Source organism: Tachysurus fulvidraco, unplaced genomic scaffold (assembly GCF_022655615.1).
Source record: "Tachysurus fulvidraco isolate hzauxx_2018 unplaced genomic scaffold, HZAU_PFXX_2.0 HiC_scaffold_51_np12, whole genome shotgun sequence".
NCBI classification, from domain to species: Eukaryota; Metazoa; Chordata; class Actinopteri; order Siluriformes; family Bagridae; genus Tachysurus; species Tachysurus fulvidraco.
The window spans coordinates 325,046-351,228 of record NW_025927271.1 but is presented as its reverse complement, the minus strand read 5'-3'; the positions used below and the strand labels follow the sequence as shown (position 1 = coordinate 351,228).

General features: G+C 38.1%; 2 protein-coding genes across 4 annotated transcripts in view; one reads left to right on the top strand and one right to left on the bottom strand.

Annotated features, from left to right (window-relative positions):
• Window positions 1–26,183, bottom strand: part of LOC113662805 (C-type lectin domain family 6 member A-like) — a 229,774-nt gene that overhangs the window by 31,614 nt on the left and 171,977 nt on the right. The gene's annotated exons all lie outside the window — the stretch shown is intronic.
• Window positions 1,832–21,610, top strand: LOC113660216 (C-type lectin domain family 6 member A-like). 3 transcript variants are annotated; one of them, XM_047809830.1, is made up of 14 exons: window positions 1,832–2,003; window positions 2,118–2,171; window positions 2,626–2,745; window positions 2,942–3,031; window positions 4,037–4,191; window positions 4,316–4,428; window positions 4,568–7,532; window positions 7,656–7,709; window positions 8,023–8,422; window positions 8,618–8,689; window positions 11,857–11,928; window positions 19,186–19,833; window positions 20,003–20,291; window positions 20,360–21,610. In XM_047809830.1, the coding sequence occupies exons 1-7, from the start codon at window positions 1,949–1,951 to the stop codon at window positions 4,728–4,730; spliced, it is 750 nt and encodes a 249-aa protein (XP_047665786.1). In that variant the 5' UTR covers window positions 1,832–1,948; the 3' UTR covers window positions 4,731–7,532; window positions 7,656–7,709; window positions 8,023–8,422; window positions 8,618–8,689; window positions 11,857–11,928; window positions 19,186–19,833; window positions 20,003–20,291; window positions 20,360–21,610. The 3 variants fall into 3 exon arrangements, with proteins under 3 accessions (XP_047665786.1, XP_047665785.1, XP_047665784.1); XM_047809829.1 differs by having other exon boundaries at window positions 19,186–20,291; window positions 20,360–20,856; window positions 20,988–21,610; XM_047809828.1 differs by having other exon boundaries at window positions 19,186–20,291.

The window sequence follows — 26,183 nt, the reverse complement described above, 5'->3', positions numbered from 1 at the left end:
CGCAGCGCCCAAAATGTATCAGTCCGTACGGCTGTCTCTATGGAACTGGGCAGGAATCAAGCGCCTGACACTTATCAGCCAATCAAAAAAATTTTTTAATTATTTGTAGCATATTAATTTGTGGCATCAGTATTTTGTTATAGCAATACATCATATCAATGCATCATGAATATTTGTAACATATTACTCATGATAATGTTATAGACATATGAACAAAAATATCCAAAGCGAAGGCATGTTTTATAGAGTATGCAAATATATTATCCAAAGTCTGATTTCATAACTTATTGTTTTCATCTCGTCTTGGAAAACAGCAAATAAAAACAATGGACAATGGACAATATGAGGAAGGATGGAAGTCTCTTGGTTTAAAGTGTTGCTACTTCTCCAATCATAAACTGAACTGGACACATAGTCGAGATTACCATTTATGGCTATGTCATGGATGTGGGTGAACAACCAGCCCTTAAAGGAGACTGGTGTAACGTAAGGACAGTGTTCACTCACACACACTATTTCTCATTAACCTCTTCTTGTCTTCACACTAAACTCATTTTACTATTACAAAGCTCCAGCAATGTATATACTCACTTATGAATAAAATAAATTCAATATTTAAGAAACTTATTACAGTTTTTATGTCTTATGTATGTAGGTTCTGGTTTAGTTCTCCAGAGGGACCAAATGAGCCTGATAACTGGAAAAAGAAGGACCCTTCTGGAGAGAATTGTGCTGCTCTCGGGGATGCAAATGGTAACATACATAAATGGTTTGATGCTTCTTGTAGTACAATCAAAAAGTACATCTATGAAAAGTAAAACACACACACACACACACACACACACACACACACACACACACACACACACACACACACACACACACACACATTTAACACACACACACACACACACACACACACACACACACACACACACACACACACACACATACACACACACACACACACACACACATACACACACACACACACACACACACACACACACACACACACACACACACACACATACACACACACACACACACTCAATATCTCTTTGTTCATTTGTAAGGTGGACAGTGCTGTGAAGATGTAAGGATGGGCCTTCTCTGTGTACAACACCGCATCACACGTGGAGAAAACTACACACCTACACACCCCTAAATACTTTAGCAACAATACCTGACTAAAAGGGATGGGAAAACACTGAATCACTGTATTTTCTCCGCTCACTCGAGAGACAGGCAGCTCACTGGGAGTCTTTCTAAGCAGGGCTTTTCTAAGTGAATTGAATAAACGCCAGTCTCTGATCCCATGTGAACTTTACTGAGTGTCTCTTGTAACCTAGTGTTTATATAGGTTAAAAATCTAAATTCATGTCAACTTCTTTAATTTCACCCACATCATATACTGTACAATGTATTTACGTTTATTATTGATTTAATATAATATTGTGTTTGCTTATTTCCTTATTTTGTAAATGTGTGAATTTTTTTTTCCATTGTGGTCAGAGTTAATAATTTTTTTAAAGCTTAATACTGTATAACCTTTTTACATGAACTCAGTTTTGTCTGTACATATAAAAAAGGTGCAGAATGAAAATAAAATCCTGAAAACCCTGTTCACTTGATGTCTTTCTGTTGTGCAGTAACACCAGGGACACAAGTTTTGTGCTTCTTATTTTCTGTGAGTGCATCTAAGTTTGTATCAGAAATTATTCCCCTTTTTCACAGAGAAAAAACGTTCACATAAAAACTATGAAGAAGTGAAGGTGGAGCGTCAGCAAGTTCAGGCAGAAGCAAATCACATAAATGCCTTATGCTTTCTAGTGTGAGGGTGAAATCTATCAGGCTATCCTGAGTTTTTCACTAGAAAGCAGAAGTCACTTATTTCATTTGTAGTGAAACAATAGTGAGGTTCAGAAGTGCATCTGCCTATGAAGATATGAGTTTTGAATTCTGCAAAATGGACGATAGTGAAAAATATCATTCTCCAAAAGGTAGATATCTGAAATGTTTATACATGTAAAACTATTTAAATACATGTTTGATGGTTATTTTTGATATCGTTTACCTGAACAAGTGCTTTAAAGCTTTTCACTCTTCATTATCAGACACAAAGGATAATGTTTATGTGAATGAGGACGACCCAGAGCTGAAAAACTCAGGTATGTTTGTTTGATGATTAAATACTGCTACTGAGAAGAACTAATGAGGTTATGAAATAACAACAAAAAAATTCATGTGTTCATACCTAGAGAAAATATTTTACACAAACACCTTTCAGTTCATGGAAAAAAACAAGTCAAAACTGGAAAAAAAATCCTATTATTTATATTACACTAGCAATAAATAGCCTCTTTTTTCTGTATTATGAAGTAAATACGACAACTGTGCAGCTGGTCATGAGAACCTACGAGTACACATTCCTGTCCTGAACAGATGCCCAAAACTAAAAACCTTCTGATTTATATCCATTAATTTTACATTAATGTTTAACTGTAGTAAATATTACACCACAAATTAGTTTGAAATATCAGCTAACTGTACATGGCATTAGGTCTGGAAATGACTTTATCTACAGTACAAAGATGTATGAAATAACTAACACTTTCCTCTCAGATATCTCTGACCGCACTGAGCTGAAAGACAAGAAGAAACCAGGAAAGATCTTCAGATCTGCTTTTGGTCTCCTTCTAATACTTGGTGTTTTATTAACACTCTGTGTTGTAGGGATCCTTTGTAAGTGTTAAGTTGTACTTATCATATTTATCTTTGTTTTCAATCATCAAATCATAATAAAGTGTCTCCTTCGATCCATCAACTGAGATGAATTCAGCCTAACATGAAAAACGTACATTTCTTTACTTAATTAATTATATATTTAGTTTTTATTTTTCTGTGAATTAATTTAACCCTGAGTATTTTTCTTCAACAGATCACAACAAAGTGGTTTCATATGAGATATTAAGTGAGCAGTATTCTAATGTTACTGAAACATTGATAATGCAGGAACACAACGCCAAAGGTAAGTGTTTATAAGAGCTTCCTCTTTCCTTTAATAGTTTGCTGTGGCTGCAGTGTATGTTCAGGTTAAAAAAAGTCAAGTTTTACGCTTCTTATTTTCTTTTCTTTTTTTTCAGTCCATTCTCCTTCAGTTTATTATAATAGAAATTAAAATTTAATTTTTTTTATTGAAAAATCAGCAATCACAAATACAAGAATGTATACAGAAATTCTCCATTTTCCTTTTTCAAACAACAAAGAGCAAGCACCCCCACCCCGCCACCCAAAACAAAAACAAACCCCCAGACAAAGACACACACACACGCACACGCACAAACACCCCACATCCCCCTGTTAAAACAACTGAAGAAATGGAAGAAAGGTTATGCATACAGTCCAATTTTTGACCAAATTAGAACTTTAATCAGGTAACACCCGTAGTCTCCTAAAATAAGAAATAACAGGTTGCCACTTGCAAAAAAAGGTGTCAGTAGAACCCCTCTGTGTACATTTTATTTTCTCCAACTTAAGACAAAACATCAAATCCTTAAACCACTGAGAGATGGAGGGACTTCTTATTGCATTCCAGTGTAGAAGTATACATGGCGTCAATTGCACTTCAAATATGGAGGACATAATGCTGAAAAAACCTGTCCAGAATGCATGTAATTTTGGGCAGAGAAAAAACATATGACTTAAATGAAAGGGGGAAGCATGACATCTGTCACATCTGTCCACTTCTTATTTTGTAATAGTAATTATAGTAATTGCAACTTTTGTTCTATTATTTATTTTTTTCTGGTTTATTCACATTATCTAAAAACCACTTTACATCAGAAAATATTCTATTTTGCTTTAGTGGTAATATTCTCAACATCATTATAGATAGATAGATAGATAGATAGATAGATAGATAGATAGATAGATAGATAGATAGATAGATAGATAGATAGATAGATAGATAGATAGATAGATAGATAATCTGATTTCATAACTGATTTTTTTTTTATCTCATCTTGAAAAACAGCAAATAAAAACAATGGACAATGTGAGGAAGGATGGAAGTCTCTTGGTTCAAAGAGTTACTACTTCTCCAGTTTTAAACTGAACTGGGAACAGAGTCGAGATTACTGTGTGGAGAAAGGAGGCCACCTGGTGATTATAACCAGCCAAACTGAACAGGTTTGAAGTTTAGAGCTTCTTTTATTTCCAGTTTTTTTTAGATAAAATGTAATTTTTGGTCTCTATTTCACTGGAATTGATTACAGGTGTAAGCTTTATGTGATTATGTTATTTTCTAAATTAGGATTTTGTAGTTTCACAAATTGGAGAAACACACTGGATTGGTTTACATGACTTGGAGACTGAAGGACAGTGGATGTGGGTGAACAACCAGACCTTAATGGAGACAGGTGTAACGTAAGGACAGCGTTCACTCACACAGTCTATAAACTCATTTTACTGTTCTGTTTATAGATCTACAAAGCTCCAGTAATACATATACTTTTTTACATGAAATGAAATAATTGAAACTAATTACAGCTTTAATTCTATGTAGGTTCTGGTTTAGTGCTCCAGAGGGACCAAATGAGCCTGATAACTGGAAAAAGATGGACCCTTCTGGAGAGAATTGTGCTGCTCTGGGGGATGCAAATGGTAACATACATAAATGGTTTGATGCTTCTTGTAGTACAATCAAAAAGTGCATCTGTGAAAAGTAAAAGACTTTTCACTTACATTTCAGTCTGCAAATATTTGTTTTCTGAATGGAGAACAATTCTTGGTTGTTGACTATAAATATTTGAATAAATATTACAACAGCTAACGTTAAGTTTATCTATAGTTTCTTTTTCATTTTTCATACTTGGATCATGTTTCTGGATTTTCTCCTTTTGCCTGTGGAAATCTTTTAAATTGTACTGTAGGGATGAACATGTGTCTATTTTATGAATATCCAGATTATTTTAACCGAAGCTAGATGTAACCTTAAGTAACCTAAAGAAATTTAATAAAATTGTACAAGTCTGGGGAAAAAAACTGATTTGTTATTTCTTTAATTTCATTATTTTAAATTTCCATCTGTTTATCTTCTGTAAAAAAAAGTACTCTGGCGGGTTCTTTTCTTTTCTTCACATTCCTTTTCTTTTCTTTTCTGTTCTTTTTGCACTTGCACTTGCACTTGCCCCGAAAATGTAATCTGCAAAGTGTGCTCACAACTTTCAGCTGTTTCTCATCGCCTCTTTCCCCACCCCTTTTCTGTCCAAATGCAAGACTTTACACTGGCTTCAATACTGTCAAGGGGCGGACCTTGACAGTATTGCACCTTGGATTATGGAGTTACAACCCAGTATAGGGTTTGACCACAAAGAGTAATTAACTCCCAGAATAAGGAATGATGTCAGGGAGTTAGGGAAGTAAAACTATATTTTAGTAGCTTCCAACTTTTAAAAAAATATAGCTTTATTTCTATAACGCGCGTGCCACCTAGTGTTTATATCGGCTGTGACACTTTACTACATTTCACCAATTCAAGTGCAATTAAATTATTCTCATCAACTTCTTTAATATCAAACACATCATATATGATACATTTAATGCCAGCTCGGAATATTACTTTCAATATGTTATGTAATTTTAAGTGGTTTCAAATAGCTTCCTGTTTCCTTTAATAGTTAGCATTGGTTGTACTGTATGTGTGGGTTAAAAACTCAGTTGTTGAGTTTTATGCTTCTTATATTTTATAACAAATCCTCCTTTTTTTTATGTTTTTTTATTGTATTATTCCATAGAGACAAAAAATGTATGAAGAACTGAATGTGAAGCATCAGCATCAGAATTTCAGGAAGAAGAAAACCACAATAATGACGACTGCTTGCTATTCTGAGTGTGAGACCAAGATGCTTAACCTGAGTTCACACTAGCAAGCAGAAGTCACTCATTTCATGTGTTGTGAAGCAATAGCAAGGTTCAGAAATACAAGCTGTCTCCTTGTAGCAAGGTAACAAAGAGGGGCGGGGTCTCTAACCCCATTACAGATTGCCAATAAGCCGTGTTTATTTAAAGGACAAGCGAAAGCGAAGGGCGGCTGGGGTCCTGTTAGCAATTGCCCGTTGCTCGGCTTGTAGCTGTGTGGGACCGGGAGTCCCGGTATATTTCCCCCGGTATCTCACTCACTCACTCACTCATTTTCTTCCTCTTTATCCGAACTACCTCGGGTCACGGGGAGCCTGTGCCTATCTCAGGCGTCATCGGGCATCAAGGCAGGATACACCCTGGACGGAGTGCCAACCCATCGGTATAAGTATTTTATTGTTTTTAGCATGTGATAGTTTGAAACCCAGGATCATTGTGGATTTGCTTTGCCAAGGTTTATTTTGTTTTATTTGTTTTATTTGTTTTGTGTGTTTGGTTATAAGTGATGTATGAAAATGATTTAATTTATTTAGAATGTGGGTGCTTGATGTTCGGGACCACCGTGCAGTTGGTTGGTTGGTTTCGTTTCGTTAAGGTATGTTTAATTTTTAATTTTGTTTGTTTATTTGAGTGTGACTGGTAATAATAATTAAATGACCTATTTCGTTATAGGTTGTTGGATGATGGTGACTAGTCGCTGTTCTCTTTTGAGTTTTCTTTTTTGTAAAATTGACTGCTCCCTGTTGTGAATGTATGTTAATTCCCTAGCCAGCTGGTGTTTTTGTTTCTTTTTGAATTATTAGGTTCGTATAATTTGGTTTAATGGTTGGCTAGGGGATTTTGTCTTTATTTTTCCTTTTTCTTTTTTAAGTGCATTTGATTTTCTGTGTTTTCCTGTACCCTTTGGGTATACCCCTTGGGTAGCTTCCCACCACTTTTTGGGGAATCGGAGACAGGGATTGATCGAGCCCCAACAGGTTTTGTGTGCTTAATTGTGTGATGTATTGATATTGAGGGTGCATTATCAATGATTTATGGTGGATTTATGGGGTGGAGATTGCTGTGCTCATACAGTTTGCAGTGAAACTACTCCCTGTAGGAAGCTCAATTATCTTTTGTCTGCTGAGTATACCATCTGAAGGAGGCTGCTCTGGGGGACTGTGTCCAGTCAGGGTGAATGACCTAAATTATTTTAATGCTTTGTTAAATAAAGTTTAATGTGCTTTCTATTATCCTATGCTTACTGTGGTGGATTTTCTTTGTATGCACCTAAGTTCCATGGGCGTTCTGGGTGCTACATACTGTATGAAGATGTGAGTTTTAATCTCTGCAAAATGGATCTAACCCTTATCTTTACCATAGAGATTGAAAAACTGTATGAATCATCAACAAGTTCAGGAAGAAGAAAACCACATTAATGACGACTGCTTGCTAGTGTGAACTGAGGCTGAGACTAAGAGGCTTAACCTGAGATCACACTAGCAAGCAGAAGTCACTCATTTCATGTGTTGTGAAGAAATAGCGAGGTTCAGAAATACAAGCTGTCTATGAAGATATAAGATTTGTTCACTGCAAAATGGACGATAGTGAAAACTATCACTCTCCAACAGGTAGATTTCTGAAATGTTTATACATGTAAAAATATTTAAATACATGTTTGATGGTTATGTTTGATATCGTTTACATGAAGTGTTGTAAATGACAAGATTTTCACTGCTCATTATCAAACACAGAGGATGATGATTATGTGAATACAGAAGACCGTCACGCAGAGCTGAAAAACCCAGGTATGTGTTTGTCTGGTGATTAAATACTGATACTGAGAACTAGTGAGGTTAGTGAATGATGACAACAACAACAAAATAATTCAGACTAGTGTTGTTACACTTAACACTAGTAACCAGGTAACGAGTAACCAGGATTTCAAAGTTTTTATATAAATATTATAAAAATATTAAATCTAATATTTATCTATATTTTATCAAACTAATAATGGAAAAAGCAACAGAAATAGTTTTATTTCCCTAACTCCATAACACAGTGGGTCTCGATCTGACTCCAATACAAAGATGTATGAAATAAATAAAGCTTTTCTCTCAGATATCTCTGACCGCACTGAGCTGAAAGACAAGAAGAAACCAGGAAAGATCTTCAGATCTGCTTTTGGTCTCCTAATACTTGGTGTTTTATTAACACTCTGTGTTGTAAGGATCCTTTGTAAGTGTTAAGTTGTGCTTATCTTTGTTCTCAATCAACAAATCATAATAAAGTGTCTCCTTTGATCCATCAAGTGAGATGAATTCATCCTAGCATGAAAAACTTACATTTCTTTAATTAATTAATTATATTTAGTTTTCATTGCTCTGTGAATTAATTTAACCCTGAGTATTTTTCTTCAACAGATCACAATAAAGTGGTTTCATATGAAATATTAAGTGAGCAGTATTCTAATGTTCTAATGTTACTGAAACATTGATGACGCAGGAACATAAAGTCAAGAGTAAGTGTTTATAAGACCTTCCTGTTTCCTTTAATAGTTTGCAGTGGCTGCAGTGTATGAATATGATTAAAAACCCAACAGTTTTGTGCTTCTTATTTTGTAATAGTAATTCTAGTAATTGCCCCTCATAATTTTTTTTTCTGGTTTATTCTCATTATCTAAAATCTTATTTGCAACAATTTATCTTTGCCTTAGAGATAGAAAAACTGTATGAAGCACTGAAGGTGGAGCATCAGCAAGTTCAGGAGTATCTCGCAGCATGCAGTGGTAAGATTCTCACCGTCATTATAGGTAGATAGAATCTAGCCATGGGGGTCACAGTCCAGTGACTTCTGTGCCGGTCCCAAGCCCGGATAAATAAAGAGGGTTGCGTCAGGAAGGGCATCCGGCGTAAAACATTGCCAAATTTAACCATGTGAATCGTCAGTACGAATTTCATACCGGATCGGTCGAGGCCCGGGTTAACAACGACCGCCATCGGCGCCGTTGACCTACAGGGCGCCGGTGGAAATTGGGCTACTGTTGGTCAAAGAAGTAGAGGAGGGAGGAGAGTGCACAGACAGAGAGAGAAGAGGAAAGGTAAGAGTGTAGGACTGAGAATAGGAACTCTGAATGTTGGTACTATGACAGCGAAAGGTAGAGAGCTGGCTGATATGATGGAGAGAAGGAAGGTGGATATACTGTGTGTACAGGAGACCAAGTGGAAGGGTAACAAGGCTCGTAGAATAGGAGCAGGATTCAAGCTGTTTTATTATGTTATGGATAGTAAGAGAAATGGGGTAGGTGTGGTCCTGAAGGAGGAGTTTGTGAGGAATGTTCTGGAGGTGAAGAGAGCGTCAGACAGGGTGATGAGTCTGAAGTTAGAGATTGAAGGGGTGATGTTGAATGTTGTTAGCGGTTATGCACCGCAGGTAGGTTGTGAGTTAGAGGAGAAAGAGAGATTCTGGTGTGAATTAGATGAGGTGATAGAGAGTATTCCCACGGGTGAGAGAGTGGTGATAGGAGCGGATTTTAATGGACATGCTGGTGAGGGGAACATAGGTGATGAGGAGGTGATGGGCAAGTTTGGAGTTAAGGAAAGAAACCTTGAAGGACAGATGGTAGTGGACTTTGCTAAGAGGATGGACATGGCTGTGGTTAACACTTATTTTCAGAAGAGAGAGTAACAGAGTGACTTACAAGAGTGGAGGTACTACACAGGTAGACTATATCCTTTGTAGAAGAGGCAATCTGAAAGAGATTGGTGACTGTAAAGTGGTATTAGGAGAGAGTGTAGCCAGAGAGAATAGGATGGTGGTGTGTAGGATGACTCTGATGGTCTGTAAGAGGAAGAGGTCAAAGATAGAGAAGAAAACTAAGTGGGGGAAGCTGAAAAAAGAGGACTGTTGTGAGGAATTTAGACAGAAGTTGAGGCAGGCTCTGGGTGGTCAGATACTGCTGCCAGATGTCTGGGAAACTACAGCAGAAATGATCAGGGAGATAGGGAGAAAGGTGCTGGGTGTGTCATCTGGAAGGAGGAAAGGAGATAAGGAGACTTGGTGGTGGAATGAGGAAGTTCAGGATAGTATCCTGAGGAAGAGATTAACCAAGAAGTGCGATATGGACAGGACTGAAGAGAATAGACAGGAATACAAGGAGTTAAAGTGCAAAGTGAACAGGGAGGTGTCTAAGGCCAAGCAGAAAGCATATGACGAGTTGTACACTAGGTTAGACACTAGAGAAGGAGAGAAGGACTTGTACAGGTTAGCTAGGCAGAGGGATCGAGATGGGAAGGATGTGCAGCAAGTTAGAATTATTAAGGATAGAGATGGAAGGGTGCTCACAAGTGAGGAGAGTATACAGAGGAGATTGAAGGAATACTTTGAGGAGCTAAAGAATGAGGAAAATGAGAGGGGGGAAAAAAGAGTAGAAAGGGTGAATTCTGTGGAACAGGAAGTAGATAAGATTAGAAAGGATGACGTCAGGAAGGCTTTGAAGAGGATGAAAAGTGGAAAGGCAGTTGGTCCTGACGACATCCCGGTAGAGGTCTGGAAGTGTCTAGGAGAAGCAGCAGTGGAATTTTTAACTAGTTTGTTCAACAGGGTTTTAGAGAGTGAGAAGATACCTGAGGAATGGAGAAGGAGTGTGTTAGTGCCAATCTTTAAGTATAAGGCAGAGTTGCAGCAACTTGCAGAGTTGCAGCAACTATAGAGGGATAAAGTTGATGAGCAATACAATGAAGGGAATGAGGGAAAGAGTAGTGGAAGCTATGTTAAGGAATGTGATGGAAATTTGTGAGCAGCAGTATTGCTTCATGCCCAGAAAGTGCACAACAGATGCAATTTTTGCTCTAAGAATGTTGATGGAGAAGTATAGGGATGGTCAGAGGGAGTTGCACTGTGTGTTTGTAGACTTGGAGAAAGCGTATGACAGGGTGCCAAGAGAAGAGCTGTGGTACTGTATGAGGAAGTCAGGAGTAGCAGAGAAGTATGTTAGAGTGGTGCAGGACATGTATGAGAGGAGAAGGACAGTGGTGAGGTGTGTTGTAGATCAGACAGAGGAGTTCAAAGTGGAGGTGGGACTGCATCAGGGATCGGCTCTGTGCCCCTTCCTGTTTGCTATAGTGATGGACCAATTGTCAGAGGAGGTCAGACAGGAGTCTCCTTGGACGATGATGTTTGCAGATGACATTGTGATCTGTAGTGAGAGCAGGGAGCAGGTGGAGGAAAAAAAAAGAAGAGGAATGAAAGTCACTCGTAGTAAGACTGAGTACATGTGTGTGAATGAAAGGGAGGGAAGTGGAACAGTAAGGTTACAGGGTGAAGAGGTGAAGAAGTTACAGGAGTTTAAATGCTTGGGGTGAACAGTCCAGAGTAATGGAGAGAGTGGGAAAGAAGTAAAGAAGCGAGTGCAGGCAGGTTGGAGTGGGTGGAGAAAGGTGTCAGGAGTTCTATGTGATAGGAAAATATCAGCGAGAATCAAGGGGAAGGTGTACAGGACAGTGGTGAGACAGGCCATGCTGTATGGTTTAGAGACAGTGTCACTGAAGAAGAGACAGGAGTCAGAGCTAGAGATAGCCGAACTGAACATGTTGAGCTTTCTTTTTGGGAGTGACAAGATTGGACAAGATTAGGAACGAGTACATCAGAGGGACAGCCCATGTTGGACCTTTTGGTGGACAAAATTAGGGAGGCCAGATTAAGATGGTTTGGACATGTTCAAAGGAGGGAGAGTAAGTGTATTGGTAGGAGAATGTTGGACATGGAGCTGCTAGTGGGTGCAAGTGTTGAGGATGCGGAAGTCATGTTATATTTATATATATATATATATACTTAATGATATTGAATACAAATGCGTGAAACATCAGGAGCGCATTCCTGCCTGCAATGATAAGACTAGTCCTTTCCTCTGGTTTACACAAATCTTTCATCAGAAGCACTTCTCTTTTGATTTAGAGACAGAAAAACTGTTTGAAGCACTGAAGGTGGAGCATCAGCAAGTTCAGGAGGATCTCGCAGCACGCAGTGGTAAGATTCTCACCATCATTATAGGTAGATAAATACAGTGGTGTGAAAAAGTGTTGGCCTCGTCCTGGTTTTTTTACACTTTAATGTTTCAAATAATCAAACAAATTTTAAATATTAGTCAAAGATAACACAAACACAACATGCAGTTTTTATTATTAAGGGAATAATATTAACTATATATAATTGTAGTGTTCTCGTGCAGTGTGTTGGAACGCTGACTAAACGCCGAGTTAAACCGTAGCCAATGAAGACAGAGTCGTAGTAAGATTTATCATTTACTGTCACTATTTTACATTGTACGGTGAAAACTGTAATAAGACAAAACAACAATATTCAGTCTTGGCTAACATTGTATTATAAATTAACAAACACAAACTATTTGCTTTTAGCATCGCTAAGGCTTAAACATGGTGGTTACAACTTTTGAGAACTGGATCTTGTATCCTAGTGTTTTTGCTTCAAAATTATGTGAAAATCATCTTGTTTACTCGCTCACAGAAAACAATATATTGATCTAAATTTTCTAAGACACTTTTGGTTTGTAAAGGGCATATGCGAGTAGGCGTTAACTATCACGCATATTAATGTAATTCACACCTGAGAAGACAAAGGCCCGCATAATGAGCTGCATAATGAGCCTTACAGGTAAGTGTGTGACTGAGAGAGGAGTTACAAGAATGTGGAGATTACAAGGAGTTAAAAGAATGTGAAGACAAAATAAATGTATGTATTTTCTTTGTAGTTTATTTAGAATATTTAACTAGTGCAAACAGTGCCAGACAAGAGATAAGTACAGGCAAGAGACCAAGCAAACAGACACTATACTACAAGACAGGTGCTTAAAATAAATAGTAAAGTAACAATATGTATACAAGTAACAATATTGTATATGACCAATACAATATGGCTCTGTTAAAATCTTTAATGGAATCTTTTTTAATCTTTAATGGAATCTGTTAAAACTTGGTGCTTCTTACAGCATTGTTTGGGGGCGTTGATCTTGTTTGCATAGACCGCGTCAGGTAATTTCCATATGAATGGCGTGTGCGCGGTAGGTGGGATCACATTAGCGCTAATGAGGTTGAGCCAGAAAAACTTTACCTCTCTTTACTTACATACAGATTACACAAAAAGACAATATTTGCTTTCGATTTTAATTATCTCATTTAAAAGTAGACATTTCAAGCTTTCATTAGAAATATGTATCATGTTCGTGTGATAAGTATTGGCGGAGTTATCAGTTCATGTTTGTAACTTGTTTCAGGAAGATGGTCAAGGAGACAGAGATGTCTGAATGCACACCCTGGTTATTTTCTTTATTTGCCAAAAGCACAGCATTTTGTTGTTATTATGAAGGCAGTCAAATAAAAGTAGACACTTCAGTTTCGAATGATGTATTACATGTATGTGTATGATTATGAATGACGGAGTATTTTAAGTGGATTTCACGTTGAAGAGGAAAAAAGCGCCAAAACGCGCCGGCGCGCCTTTGGACCCCAGAGGGTTAAGTGACTACTTTTGGGTACAGCTTGGTTACCTTGGAGGGCCGTCAGTTCGTTTGCAAATGTAGCCCTTTGTGTTGCTTTAAGGATAACATTCCTTGCTTGGTTAATTTCGTCTGGAGTACGGGGTAAGTCACATCTGTGCCAACCTTTGCCATTTGCTGTGTTGGTTGGTGTGTTTGTAGGATTTTACCATGTGAACTAGAAATGATATTCCTCTTAATAGAGAGGTGAAGGTGGAGAACCGTTGGAATCTGTTAGAGGTAAGCTCTGGTTCTTTCAGGTTAGTAACACACGTTTGTACTTGCGGTCGTATTTCTGAGTAATTTTTGGGTTCAATTAGTTCGAACATCTCAGTCATTTGTGTCTTTTTTGGAGGTGGCTGACGCAGGAAGGAGGGACCTGAAAACCATGAACACTTTGCCAAGCATAGTGCAGGTAAAGATCGCGATGCATGATCTGCAGGGTTTTCTTCTGTGCGCACATAGTGCCACTGCTCAGGTTTCGAGGACTGATGGATGCGTTGAACTCTGTTGTGGACATACACATTTAACTCATTGGAAATGTAGCCGAGCTACATATATCGTTTAGCTCCAGATGCAGCTCATCCTTAATGAGATCTGCCATCTCTACTGCTAAGATAGCAGCACAGAGCTTGAGCCTTGGGATTGTAGGTTCAGACATGGGTGCTAATTTTGCCTTGCCCATGACGAATCCTACTTCTACTTGCCCATCTTTCTGAAGTGCTTTCGGATATGCCACAGCACCTATGGCCTTGGTAGATGCATCTGAGAATACACGCAATTCTGTGTGCACTGCTTCAACTAGTGAGGTTGTTGTGTATGTACGTGGAACATGAAGCTGATCTAGGTCTTGGAGAGAATCTTTCTAGGCTTGCCATTTGCTTAATTTATTCTCAGAGAGAGGTGTGTGCCAGTCTGGCTGTTCAGAGGTAAGTTCTCTGAGAAGGGCTCTTCCTTGGATCGTGACGGTGCCAGCAGACCCAAAGGATCGAAAACACTGTTTACAGTGGAGAGGACACCACGTCGGGTGAATGGTTTGGTAATTGTCGATGCAGAGTAAGTGAATGTGTCAGTCGTGATCTCCCATAGCAAACCTAAACTCCGTTGTGTGGGTGAAGTTTCTCCACTCAGGTCTAGGTCCTTGATTAGTGGAGCACAATCTTCTGGCGGAAAGGCTTCCATAACTGTCTGAGAGTTTGAAGCAAACTTGTGCAAACGGAGGTTTGACTCCGCTAGTGAGGCCTGTGTTCTTTGGAGCAAGTCAATTGCCTCAGCTTCAGATGGTACAGATAACAAACCATCATCAACATAGAAATGTCTCTCCACGAACTCGACTGTATCGGCACCATGCTCCTGTGCACCTTCTCTGATGGCTCTCCGCAGTCTATAAATGGCCACAGCAGGAGATGGTCGATTACCGAAGACATGGACCTTCATTCAATACTCAATAATTTCCTTGTTCACATCATCGTCCTTGTGCCATAGAAAACGGAGAAAGGTATGATGGTCTTCATGCACCAAGAAACAATGGAACCTCTGCTGAATGTCCGCTAGGATTGCAACCTTCTCTTTCTGAAAGCGTAGCAGGATGCCAACAAGGGAGTTATTGAGGTCGGGCCCTGTGAGGAGCACATCATTGAGAGAGATGCAGGAGTATCGAGCACTGGAATCAAAGACCACCCTGATCTGATTGGGTTTTTGGGGATGATAAACCCCGAATGTAGGAAGGTACCAGCATTCATCCCCTTCTTTCAGTGGTGGCGCTACCTCAGAATGTCCATTGGTAAAGATCCTTTCCATGAATTCCACATACTGTTGCTGCATCTCAGGTTATCTTTTCAGAGTTCGTTGCAGACTTGTTAAATGATTAACGACTTGCTCCTTATTGTTTGGCAACGGCTTGCGTGGTTCTCTAAACGGTAGGGGGGGCCACCCAGCTGTCATCATCGCTTCTATAGATGCTTGTGTCCATTATTTTTAGAAAGGCTATGTCCTCAACAGATGGAGCAGGTTTGTTGTCGTCCTCGGTTCTGCTGAACACTCTCTCCAAGTGTCTTCTCAGTTGATTTGGTGGATGTGTTCCCACTTTGCTGCATCTCTTTGATCCGCATAAAACTTGTACAGGGTTGAAAAATTGAATATCGGCCACTTTCCAGCACATTGGTCTTGAATGTGTTGACCGTTGGCCTATGTACATTACCTAGGCACACTTCTCCTATTACTACCCAGCCCAGGTCCAGTCGTTGGGCAAAAGGGGCGTTGTTTGGTCCGTTGACCTGCTGCCTGACCTTGTGTGCCCTTATCACGTCTCTCCCCAATAGCAAAAGTATTTCTGCTTTCGGTTCTAGTTCTGGAATGTGCTTGGCTATGTGACTGAGATGAGGCTGGAAAAGAACTGCACTTGGCGAAGGAATCTCAGCACGATTGTTCATGATCTCACGGCACTCAATAAGTGGTGGAAGAGAGACGAGAACCTTTCCATCCAGGGACTCAACCTGGAATCCTTCAGCTTTCTTGCCAGATGTTTCAATTATGCCAGAGCAGGTTCTGAGATGATATGAGAATTGTTCACTCTCGACATTGAACTGCTCGAAGAATCCTGGTCTGGCTAATGAACGATTGCTCTGGTCGTCCAGAATTACATAGGCTTTGATTTTTGAGCATGAGCGGCTCCACTGACGTGGACCACAAACTTCTGTACAGCTTATACTGACAACGGCCTGGTTAGAGTGATCGTCTTCCTCCCCACCATTCTCTTGTGACGGTGATGGAGTCTTGACTACTTGTGGTGATGGGCCAGGGTGCATGGCCGCATCGTGATTGGTGCTACCGCATTTGTTAGGGTCGTCACTGGCTGCACGCACATCTGTTTTGTGAACTGTGATGGCTTTGTTAGTTTGGAAACTCTTCACAATGTTTCTGTCTGGTTTTGCAGTTGTTGTAGCACTGCTTTTATGCATAAAGCTAGGGTCGTTTCGCTTCCTTGCTTAAAAGCACACAAAGTACTCAAAGGGAGGAAAGCGGCCATAATTTTGTTCTTTGTAGCATGACCTGGAAGTCACCTACTTGTCTTGAAGCCCATATGGGAGCTTATCTACAATTGGTGCGATTCCACGTGAAGTGTCAAGGTATGACAGACCTGTGAGAGAACCATCCTCTTTAGCACCTTGGATTTCCATAATCAAATCCGGGGACATAATTTGACATTGGTGGGGACATAATTTGACATTGGTGGGGACAACATTCCCCGTATTTTGTGCATAAAACTGTTGTTATAAGAATACTTCCTTCCTCACATACCGGTAGCCTGCATAATCACTTTGCATATTGCTTCATACAACGGAATATAGCTGCAGCCGACCTCAACACATTAGCGAGAAAGACAAAGCCAATCAAACAGCGACGTGGGTTAGAGAGGCGGGACTCAAAAAAGGCAAAGGCCAATCATTTTAGAGAGTTGAGTTACAGAAGCGGGATTCATTGCAGGGGCTAAATCTGTTAACCGTTTGTGTTCCACAAGTTGTGCTATTTTTTACAGAACGCCGTTGTAAAATATTTTCATCTTATTTAATGATTCCTGGATAAATGTTAAATGAAATAAGTAAAAAAGCACAAGACACAGACGGATATCAGTGGTTATGTATAAATATATATAGGCTTGGTCGAATTATTGCTAGAGACTATTGAGTGTTCCCTGGATATTGGTATGTCCCCACCGTCCCTACCCAAATCGACGCCCTTGTATAACACCAACAAGTGCATACAATTCGACACAACTACGCAAGCATTTTTTAATTCTTTTTAACCGAACGTTAAGGTTACTCTGCCCATTGTCTAAACTACCGAGCTAACAGAGCTACAGTATGTAAACAGAGCGAACATAAGAGCAGACGTCAATAATGCAGCGTAATGAAATAATCTCCCGATCAAACTCCGCTTCCCGAAAGTTATGAACTGCCTCCGGAACACAGTTAAGGTACAAAAATCTATTCAACAAAAATAGTGATGCAGTGAAGTCTTTTTTTCGCTCAGCCGAGCCATCTCTGTTGTTGTGTGAGCAGCCTGCGTCAGTCACCTCTTTTACCCCCCACCCCCGACTCCTGAACGTCACTCACTCACTCACTCATGCGGGCTGCACTGCGGTCTCATGAGAAAACACAGCTTTTTGATTTTTGAAGTTTTTCCTGTTCCCGAATAACAAATATTTAAGTATTTATTCAAATTAAGTATTAGTAAAACACACGCTATTTGTGCCTTTCCGAATACCGTATTCGGGATTGGCTCTACCCCTAATATATATATATATATGTATATGCCAACTATTGGTTTTATTGTGGTTCATGTGTGATTTAATTATGCTCTACTTTAGAATTTATTAAATGATATTGAATACAAATGCGTGAAACATCAGGAGCACATCCCTGCTATTATTGTAATGACGGAGGATCCATTTGCACGCTCTTTAATTCAAGCTCAAGGTACAACAGGCTTAGGTCAGAATCAGCAAACACAATATCGGAGAAGAGGCAAAAATCAGAAACGGTAATACAGGCAGGGGGTCGGGGCAGGCAGCAGACAATCATAGAACGGAACTAAATCAAAACAGAGACAAAACCAGGAATACACAGACAGCAAAACGCTCAGACCGATAGCAGAGGCAAATCGAGACTTCGCAGAGAAAGGGAGTTCAAGTTTATGCTTTTATAGGAAGCAGGTGATTGAAAGCAGTTGGTGGTGTAATTATGACAGGAGCGGTGGTTCGTTGTTTTCAGAAGTCGCTAGAACTTGGGCGAAGGTTCCCTCTGGTGGTGGTCGGGAGGCGAGGCAGGTGCTTCATTCATAACAGTTTATGTTATGAACCCCACTTTCAACACTGCTCGTAGGGGGGGGCAAGTAACATAAAAGGACACGCGAGTCAGAAAGGACAGTTTTATCAGTTTATTAATTAATTAACTGCACTCATGCATCACAGGCAACTAGTAACTTCCCTAAACCATTCATGAACACACACAACACTGAACAAAAAGGAGAATATAATGGAAACCCAAAAGAACACAGCGATCAGCAACACCTGGGCAAGACGCACACATGAAGCTCAGTTCGGTACAAAACGTCAACACGAATGTGACGGAAGAGAGGAAGAAAGAGCTTCCCTCCAGTGGGTGCCGCACTCACTGGAAGCTAAGCCAGGAGTAGTGGCCGTGACCTGCTGACTGGAGTTCTGCGTGGAAATAGTGCAAACTCAGGCCCCCTCTTCGCTTGTTACTCTCCCCTTTTATTTCCACCCGATTATGAATGGGCGCAGGTGTGCGGGGGGGAGCTTAACCTGGGAGAAAAAAAAGAAGAGACCAAGTCAAATTGAAAACACCACACTAATGCAAGAATAAAGGCTTAAGCCGTAACACAGTTTATATTGTGGTTCATGTGTGATTTAATTATGCTCAACTTTATAATTTATTAAATGATATTGAATACAAATGTGTGAAACATCAGGAGCGCATCCTTGCCTGCAATGATAAGACTAGTCCTTTCCTCTGGTTTAATCAAATCCTTCATCAGAAGCACTTCTCTTTTGTTTTAGAGACAGAAAGATTGTATAGAGATGAAGAAATGAATACAAAGCATCATGAGTTTGTCTCTGCATGCAGTCAGAAGTTTAGTCTGTTTTCCCCTTCTGTTTACTCCCATTGACAAAAAATATTTGCATCAAAATATTTTTTGTTTTGTTTTAGAGACAGAGAAACTGATTGGGATGCTGAAGGCAAAATACCAGCAAGCTCATGAACGTCTCTCTGCATGCAATGGTGAGGCTTTATCCTGGCAGTACCTACTACAAGGGGCTGTTATTTCAAGGCGTAATGCATGTGATCCTGCATTATTATTATTATTATTATTATTATTATTATTATTATTATTATTATATAAATCATGTACCAAATTGTGTAGAGTGTAGTGTATGTGCAGCAGAAGGGAAGATGCCACCTGAAGCAGGGATCGAATCCGGATCTCCAGATTATAGGCTGCATTTTAAGAAAATCAAACCCACACACAGGATAAAACCCTGACACAGCTTTATTCATTTAAAATAAAACTAGAACATCACCACGATTTGACCATGATTCAAAACAAATGAAACATAAGTTAACAATAACATGACTACTATAACCAACCATTATAACCAACCAAACTGAACAGGTGAGTGTAGAGCTTCTCTTTATAATTTAATCTGATCATTTATTTATTTAATATAATTGTTTTCTACATTAGGGCTTTTTATTCCCACAAATTGGAGAAACACACTGGATTGGCTTGAATGACTTGGAGACTGAGGGTCAGTGGATGTGGGTGAACAACAAGCCCTTAAAGGAGACTGGTGTAACGTAAGGACAGTGTTCACTCACACACACTATTTCTCATTAACCTCTTCTTGTCTTAAACACTAAAATTATTTTACTATTACAAAGCTCTAGCAATATATATACTCATTTATGCATAAAATAAATTCAATATTTAAGAAACTTTAAACAGTTTTATGTCTTATGTATGTAGGTTTTGGTATAGTGATCCAATAAAACAGCCTGATAACTGGAAAGTGGTGGACTCTTCTGGAGAGAATTGTGCTGCTCTGGGGAATGTAGGTGGTAACACACATAAATGGTTTGATGATTCTTGTAGTGCAATCAAAAAGTACATCTGTGAAAAGTAAAAGACTTTTCACTGACACTTGAGTCTGCAAATATTTGTTTTTATGAATGGAGAACAATTCCTGGTTGTTGACTATAAATATTCGATACTGAAAAACAGCTAACATTAAGTTTACCGCATATATAATGTGTGTGTATATATATATATATATATATATATATATATATATATATATATATATATATATATATATATATATAGATATATATATCACAATTTATATAAAAAATCTTTTTCAAACTCCATAAAGTTTCACTTTTCTGCCACATTGTATTTTTTAGCTTGTCTTAACCCTTAACCACAAGAACATCAGACGATCATGTGTGTGAAATCTTTTAAATTGTACTGTAAGGATGAACATGTGTCTATTTTATGAATGAAGTGTGTCCAGATTATGTTTGCTGAAGCTAGATGTAACCTTAAGTTGCTTTGTATACAGAAATTTATGAATTAATAAGTGTCCATGGCTTTGAAAAAAAAAAAAACAGGTTTGTTGCATCTTTATTTTTATTTCATTTTACTTTCAAAATTTCCATCTGTTCATCTTCTCCAAAAAAGTGAAAAGGGTGAAAAAAAAGGTGGTAACTAAATTAAAAGAACGGAAGTGTGTGTGTGTGTGTGTGTGTGTTTGAGACTTGGAGACTGAAGGACAGTGGATGTGGGTGAACAACAAGCCTTTAAAAGGAGACAGGTGTAACGTAAGGACAGTGTTCACTCACACAGTCTATAAACTCATTTTACAAAGCTCCAGTAATACATATACTTTTTACATGAAATAAAATAATTGTTAAAGAAACTGATTATATTAAACTGATTTTATTCCATAAAGATTCTGGTATAGCGCTCCCGGGAGACCTGATGAGCCTGATAACTGGAAAGAGGAGGACCCTTCTGGAGAGAACTGTGCTGCTCTGGGTCATAATTATGGTGACACAGATAAATGTTTTGATGCTCACTGTGGTGCAATCAAAAAGTGCATCTGTGAAAAGTAAGACTTCTTTTCACTTACATTTATGCCTGCAAATACTTTGTTTTTTTTTCTTTTCAACAGAGGACAATTCTTGGTTGTTGAATATGAATATTTGATATTGTAAAACAGCTAACATTAAGTTTACCTATAGTTTGTATTAAAGGTTTATTTTACCTTATAGTTGTCATAGATATTGTATAGCAAACTTTACACCTACTGTATGTCTTCATATTTCATGTTGAAAAAAAAGCCAACTCATCGATTACTCAAGCTAGTGAGACGTAATGAATTCCAGTTTACTAATTAAGGTGTTATTGCTGTCTAGATAAACAGTTCGCTCCTTTATTAGCATCTCAACATAATATAACAATGTATAGTTTTCCATATCTATGAACATTTACTATGTACTTTGTAATATTAAGTTGCTTTGAATAACATTTAGAAAGCAGTAAGAATGAATAAAAATTTAGATCTTAAAAATATGATGTATGGTTTTGTTTTTGTTTTAAAAGATGATGACTTGCACTATGTCAGCATTCCAGTTCCAGGTTAGTCATATTGTGTTTAGGAGGGTAACAAAGGATGGATGATAAAACATATGGTTTTATTCATACATTCATAAGAACAGCCATAAACTGCAGTATTTAATGCAGTAACATGTTGGTCAGGTTAAAACAGCACTGACATGACTCTTTAACCTGAAAATCACTTCAGCTGTTCATTTTCTGTTCATCTATTGGCCACTAGATGGCAGTAATGATCGATTTTGTCAATTCTACAAAACATTTAATATTATTTCATCAAATTTCTATACCTTTTGAATCGTATGACGTACATTAATTAATGTGATATAGTGATGAATTTGTTGTCTAACATGTACAGGTGTTACTGTAGGTATTATTGCAGGTATTACTGGGGAGATCAGTCACGCTGCTGTTGCAGTAAAATTCCTCTCAGAGCTGCACATGTTCTGACCACATTTCTCTGGACATTTGTACACAAATCAACATACATGTCACTTATTCAATTATATTTTATTCATCTTCTTTCATTTATGTACAAATTACAGGGTCTGTAAAGTAGTCTTTCTTTATTTTAATGTCTACAAACTTTAAAAACCTATTCCACGTTCAGTTTGTGTCTTTTAATTGAATTGTCAAGTAACACCAGGAGATAAATGTTAGTAGAATATAATTTTAGATTTTTGTGCTTTTTATTTTCTGTAACTGCACATTGTACCTGATGCAGGGCTTCATGAACATCTGCTCTCCATCTGATTTGATGCTTGCAAAAGCCATTGATACATGCAGGGCTAAAGAAGTAAAAGCAAAGGTTAACACAACCACACTCAACATAGACACCAAGTTCAGCTAAACAAGCCTGGTGAGGGAGGGATGGATGGATGGATGGATGGATGGATGGATGGATGGATGCCTTTCAGTCTACATATAAATATTGCATTCTTTTCCCCACTCTTGGTCATTTAGTTAAAGCTGTTGAGAAGTCATTGCATAGAAAGAAGTACAACAAATGCACAGTAACATAGTGGTCTGTAGACATATTCATATTTCATATGTTCATATTTTCATAGAAAGTATAAGTTGTCAAAAATGTAAATGGTCTGTAAAGTAGTCTTTATTTATTTTAACCTCTACAAAGTATTTCTACAACAAAAATTAAAATTATTCCCTTGTTGATGTATTTTTCTTTGTAAAGTAATCTCAGAAAAATACAATACGGTGTTCTAAGTGAGCAGTATACTAATGTTACTGCAATGTTGATGACCCCAGAACACAAAGCCAAGGGTTTCCTGTTTACTTTAATAGTTAGCAGTTACTTTATATGTGAGAGGGTGATGTTCATGTGAATACAGAAGACTGTCGCGCAGAGCTGAAAAATGTGTTTGTTTGATGATTAAATACTGATACTGAGAAGAACTAGTGAGGTTAGTGAATGACAACAAAATATTCAATTTAATCTACAAAAATGGCAAAATAGACAGTAGTTAAAAATGTCTTTCTCCAACAGGCAGAAATCTGACCAAGTGCTGTAAATGATAAGCACCATTTAAATGCTCATAATCACACACAGAGAGGACAATGTTTATGTAAATACACAGGACAGAAAATGCACAACTACTTCTTTCTTTTATCATTATACTAATTATCTCCAGATGTCTTGTGTTAATGTGGGAGAACCTGCCAGAAGGACAGTCATCAGTTCTCAAACAACAAGAGCTGTCTTCCTTATGATATCTTCATAATCGGACCATGGAAGTCAGACACATAAAAAGGTTTCCAGAAAAAAAAAGTCTTGGTATATTGTAAAACAGGCAAATATATGTACGCAACTGTACAATGGTGTGACTTCAAGATGGTCCAAGGCTGAAATAGTACATTTTTAAAAAGACTCACCTACAACATTTCCTGGAGACATGAAGCATATATGAAACATGACACACGGGTTAGGAAACGGGGAAAAAGTTAATTATCCAACAGGTAGACATCTGAAACTGTTATATTTTTAAATAAATATTTTAGATGTTGAAAATATATATGATAAGGCATCATAAATTATAAGGATTATTAATTGTTAGGATCACAAACAGTGGATGATGACAATGTGAACACACAGCAGCCACATCTGAATACTAAACAACGCACAGGTATGTGTTTGTACTCATTATACTGATTATCCAACTTCTACTTGTATTATTTATTAACTAAAACATGTTTAATATTTAGCTTCATCTAGTTACAACATCATCATATCTGCTCTTGGTCTTCTGCTGCTTGGAGCTTTACTGTAGCATCACTCTGTGCTGTAGGGATCTTGTGTGAGTATTAAATAGCACCTTAATCTGTTGTTCAAATTACAATAAATAAAATAGTTTGATGGTTAAATTAGAAGGATTCTATTTACCAGCCATTTATACTAGACACATACAACACATTAGAATGTTTATGTACCTTTGGTGCTTGGCCCCTAGAAACGTTTTCATTCATCTATGTCTGAGTTTAGCCCTGATGTTCTAGTTCAACAGATCACAATAAAGTTGTTTCCACTGAGATGTTAAGTGAAGGACACAAGAACACTACAGCCGAACTGATGGGGCTAAAACACAAAGCCACAAAGCCATTGGTAAGAGGATTCTGAGGTTTTCCTGTTTGCTTCAGCAGCCAGCTGTTGGTCTTCATCATGTCCCAAAAGTCTCCATACAAACACTTTTTAGCTAATTCACACACACACACACACACACATATATATATATACTGTATATACCCACCATAAATTCTTACTGCTAACACAAATTAGCTAACTAGCATGAGTTAACCTGACAGGATTTCAGAGTGTATTTTGGCATACGCCTACTTATACATGCAAACAATCTTACTTCTAATTAAAAACTATCTAACTAACATGAGCTAACCTTACAGGATTTATTAATTTCAGTGTGTGTGTGTGTGAGTGTGTGTGTGTGAGAGAGAGATAGAGATAGAGAGAGAGATTATGACTGGTGGTGTTTATTGCCTTTTTGGACTCCTTTATCATTTGTAATGTTGCTCCGATTTAAAACAGTTCGGCCCAGACATTTTTAGGGAATGTCCAGTGAATGTCCCGTCCAGAGACAAGCTGTTTCGTGTTGAGGTTTTGTTCAAACCGACCATCGAAAATACCCTCTCTAATGAATATGCTTTTTTCAATGGTTGTTGCATTAAATCTTACCCAGATACAATAGTGCTATTTTCTGATTGCCTATTGTGTAGCCTCTTTTTTTTGATTGTCTGATAAGTGTCAGGCTCGACTAAGAACTCCAGGGGACACGCGCTTGGTTCCTGCCCGGTTCCATAGAAACAGCGGTGCGGACAGATACATTTTGGGCACTGCGGCATATTAAATATATGATAAATAGTCAAAAAGTTTTTCTGCATGAGAAATACAATGTGTGGCGGGAGAGAGTATCAAAAGATCGAAATGCATGACTGTCACTCTCAATGTGTGACTCTTGAGAGCCCTGTATTAAGCTTATCAACTTCTTTAATAATCACACACATCATATTGTACAGTATATGATATATTTAAGTTTACTATTGATTCAGTATAATACTGTGTTTGCTTATTTCCTTGTTTGTAAATGCATTATAGTTTTTAAAGCTTAACAATAAGCTTAATATAACCTTTTCATGCAGTTTTGTTTGTACATATAAAAAGGTGCAGAATGAAAAATAAAACTTACAGGATGGAATAAAATTAGAGGGTCTGTAAAGTGGTCTTTTCCTGTTCACTTGGTGTCTCTGTTGAGGAGTAACACCAGGAAAACAAGATTTGACGTTTGCATGAATCAGTTTTTCCTGGTTTATTGTCATATTAACCCTTTTATCAGAGATGATTATCTTTTGCCATAGAGATGAAACACTGTATGAATAACTGGAGGTAAAACATCAGCAAGTTCAGGAAGAAGACAATAACATAAATTAATTCTGCTTGCTAGAGTGAACTGAGGCTGAGACCAAGAGGCTTAACCTGAGATCACACTAGCAAGCAGAAGTCACTCATTTCATGTGTTGTGAAGCAATAGCGAGGTTCAGAAATGCAAGCTGTCTATGTATGGAATAAAAACACTGTCAATAATAATCGTACGTAATTCAAAGCATTTGTGCGTAAATTTAAATTTTGCAGAGTTGGATCCCAAAATTTACGGCCACGACAGGTTACAGATACGAGATTTTGTGTGTTTGTTCAAATACAACTCCAAAATGTACGACTATGACAGTTTACACACACAACGCTTGTTTTCACAACACCTCTTTTTCACACACGAAAAACGGTCTGCGAAACAACTGTCAAAAATACGTCATCACGTTCAGAGGCATTACTATCCGAGGGAAGATGAATCGATTCCACGAAATGCGCATGCGCCCCGCCCTCCTTTAAACCACCGGCGCCGAAATGGCGGATTAGCAGCCAAGCGCTCACTCATCGTCTCGGGTAAAAAAAATTTTTCCTTCCAAATTTGGACATGTTTAAGGGTTAGTTATCACTAATAACAGCGAG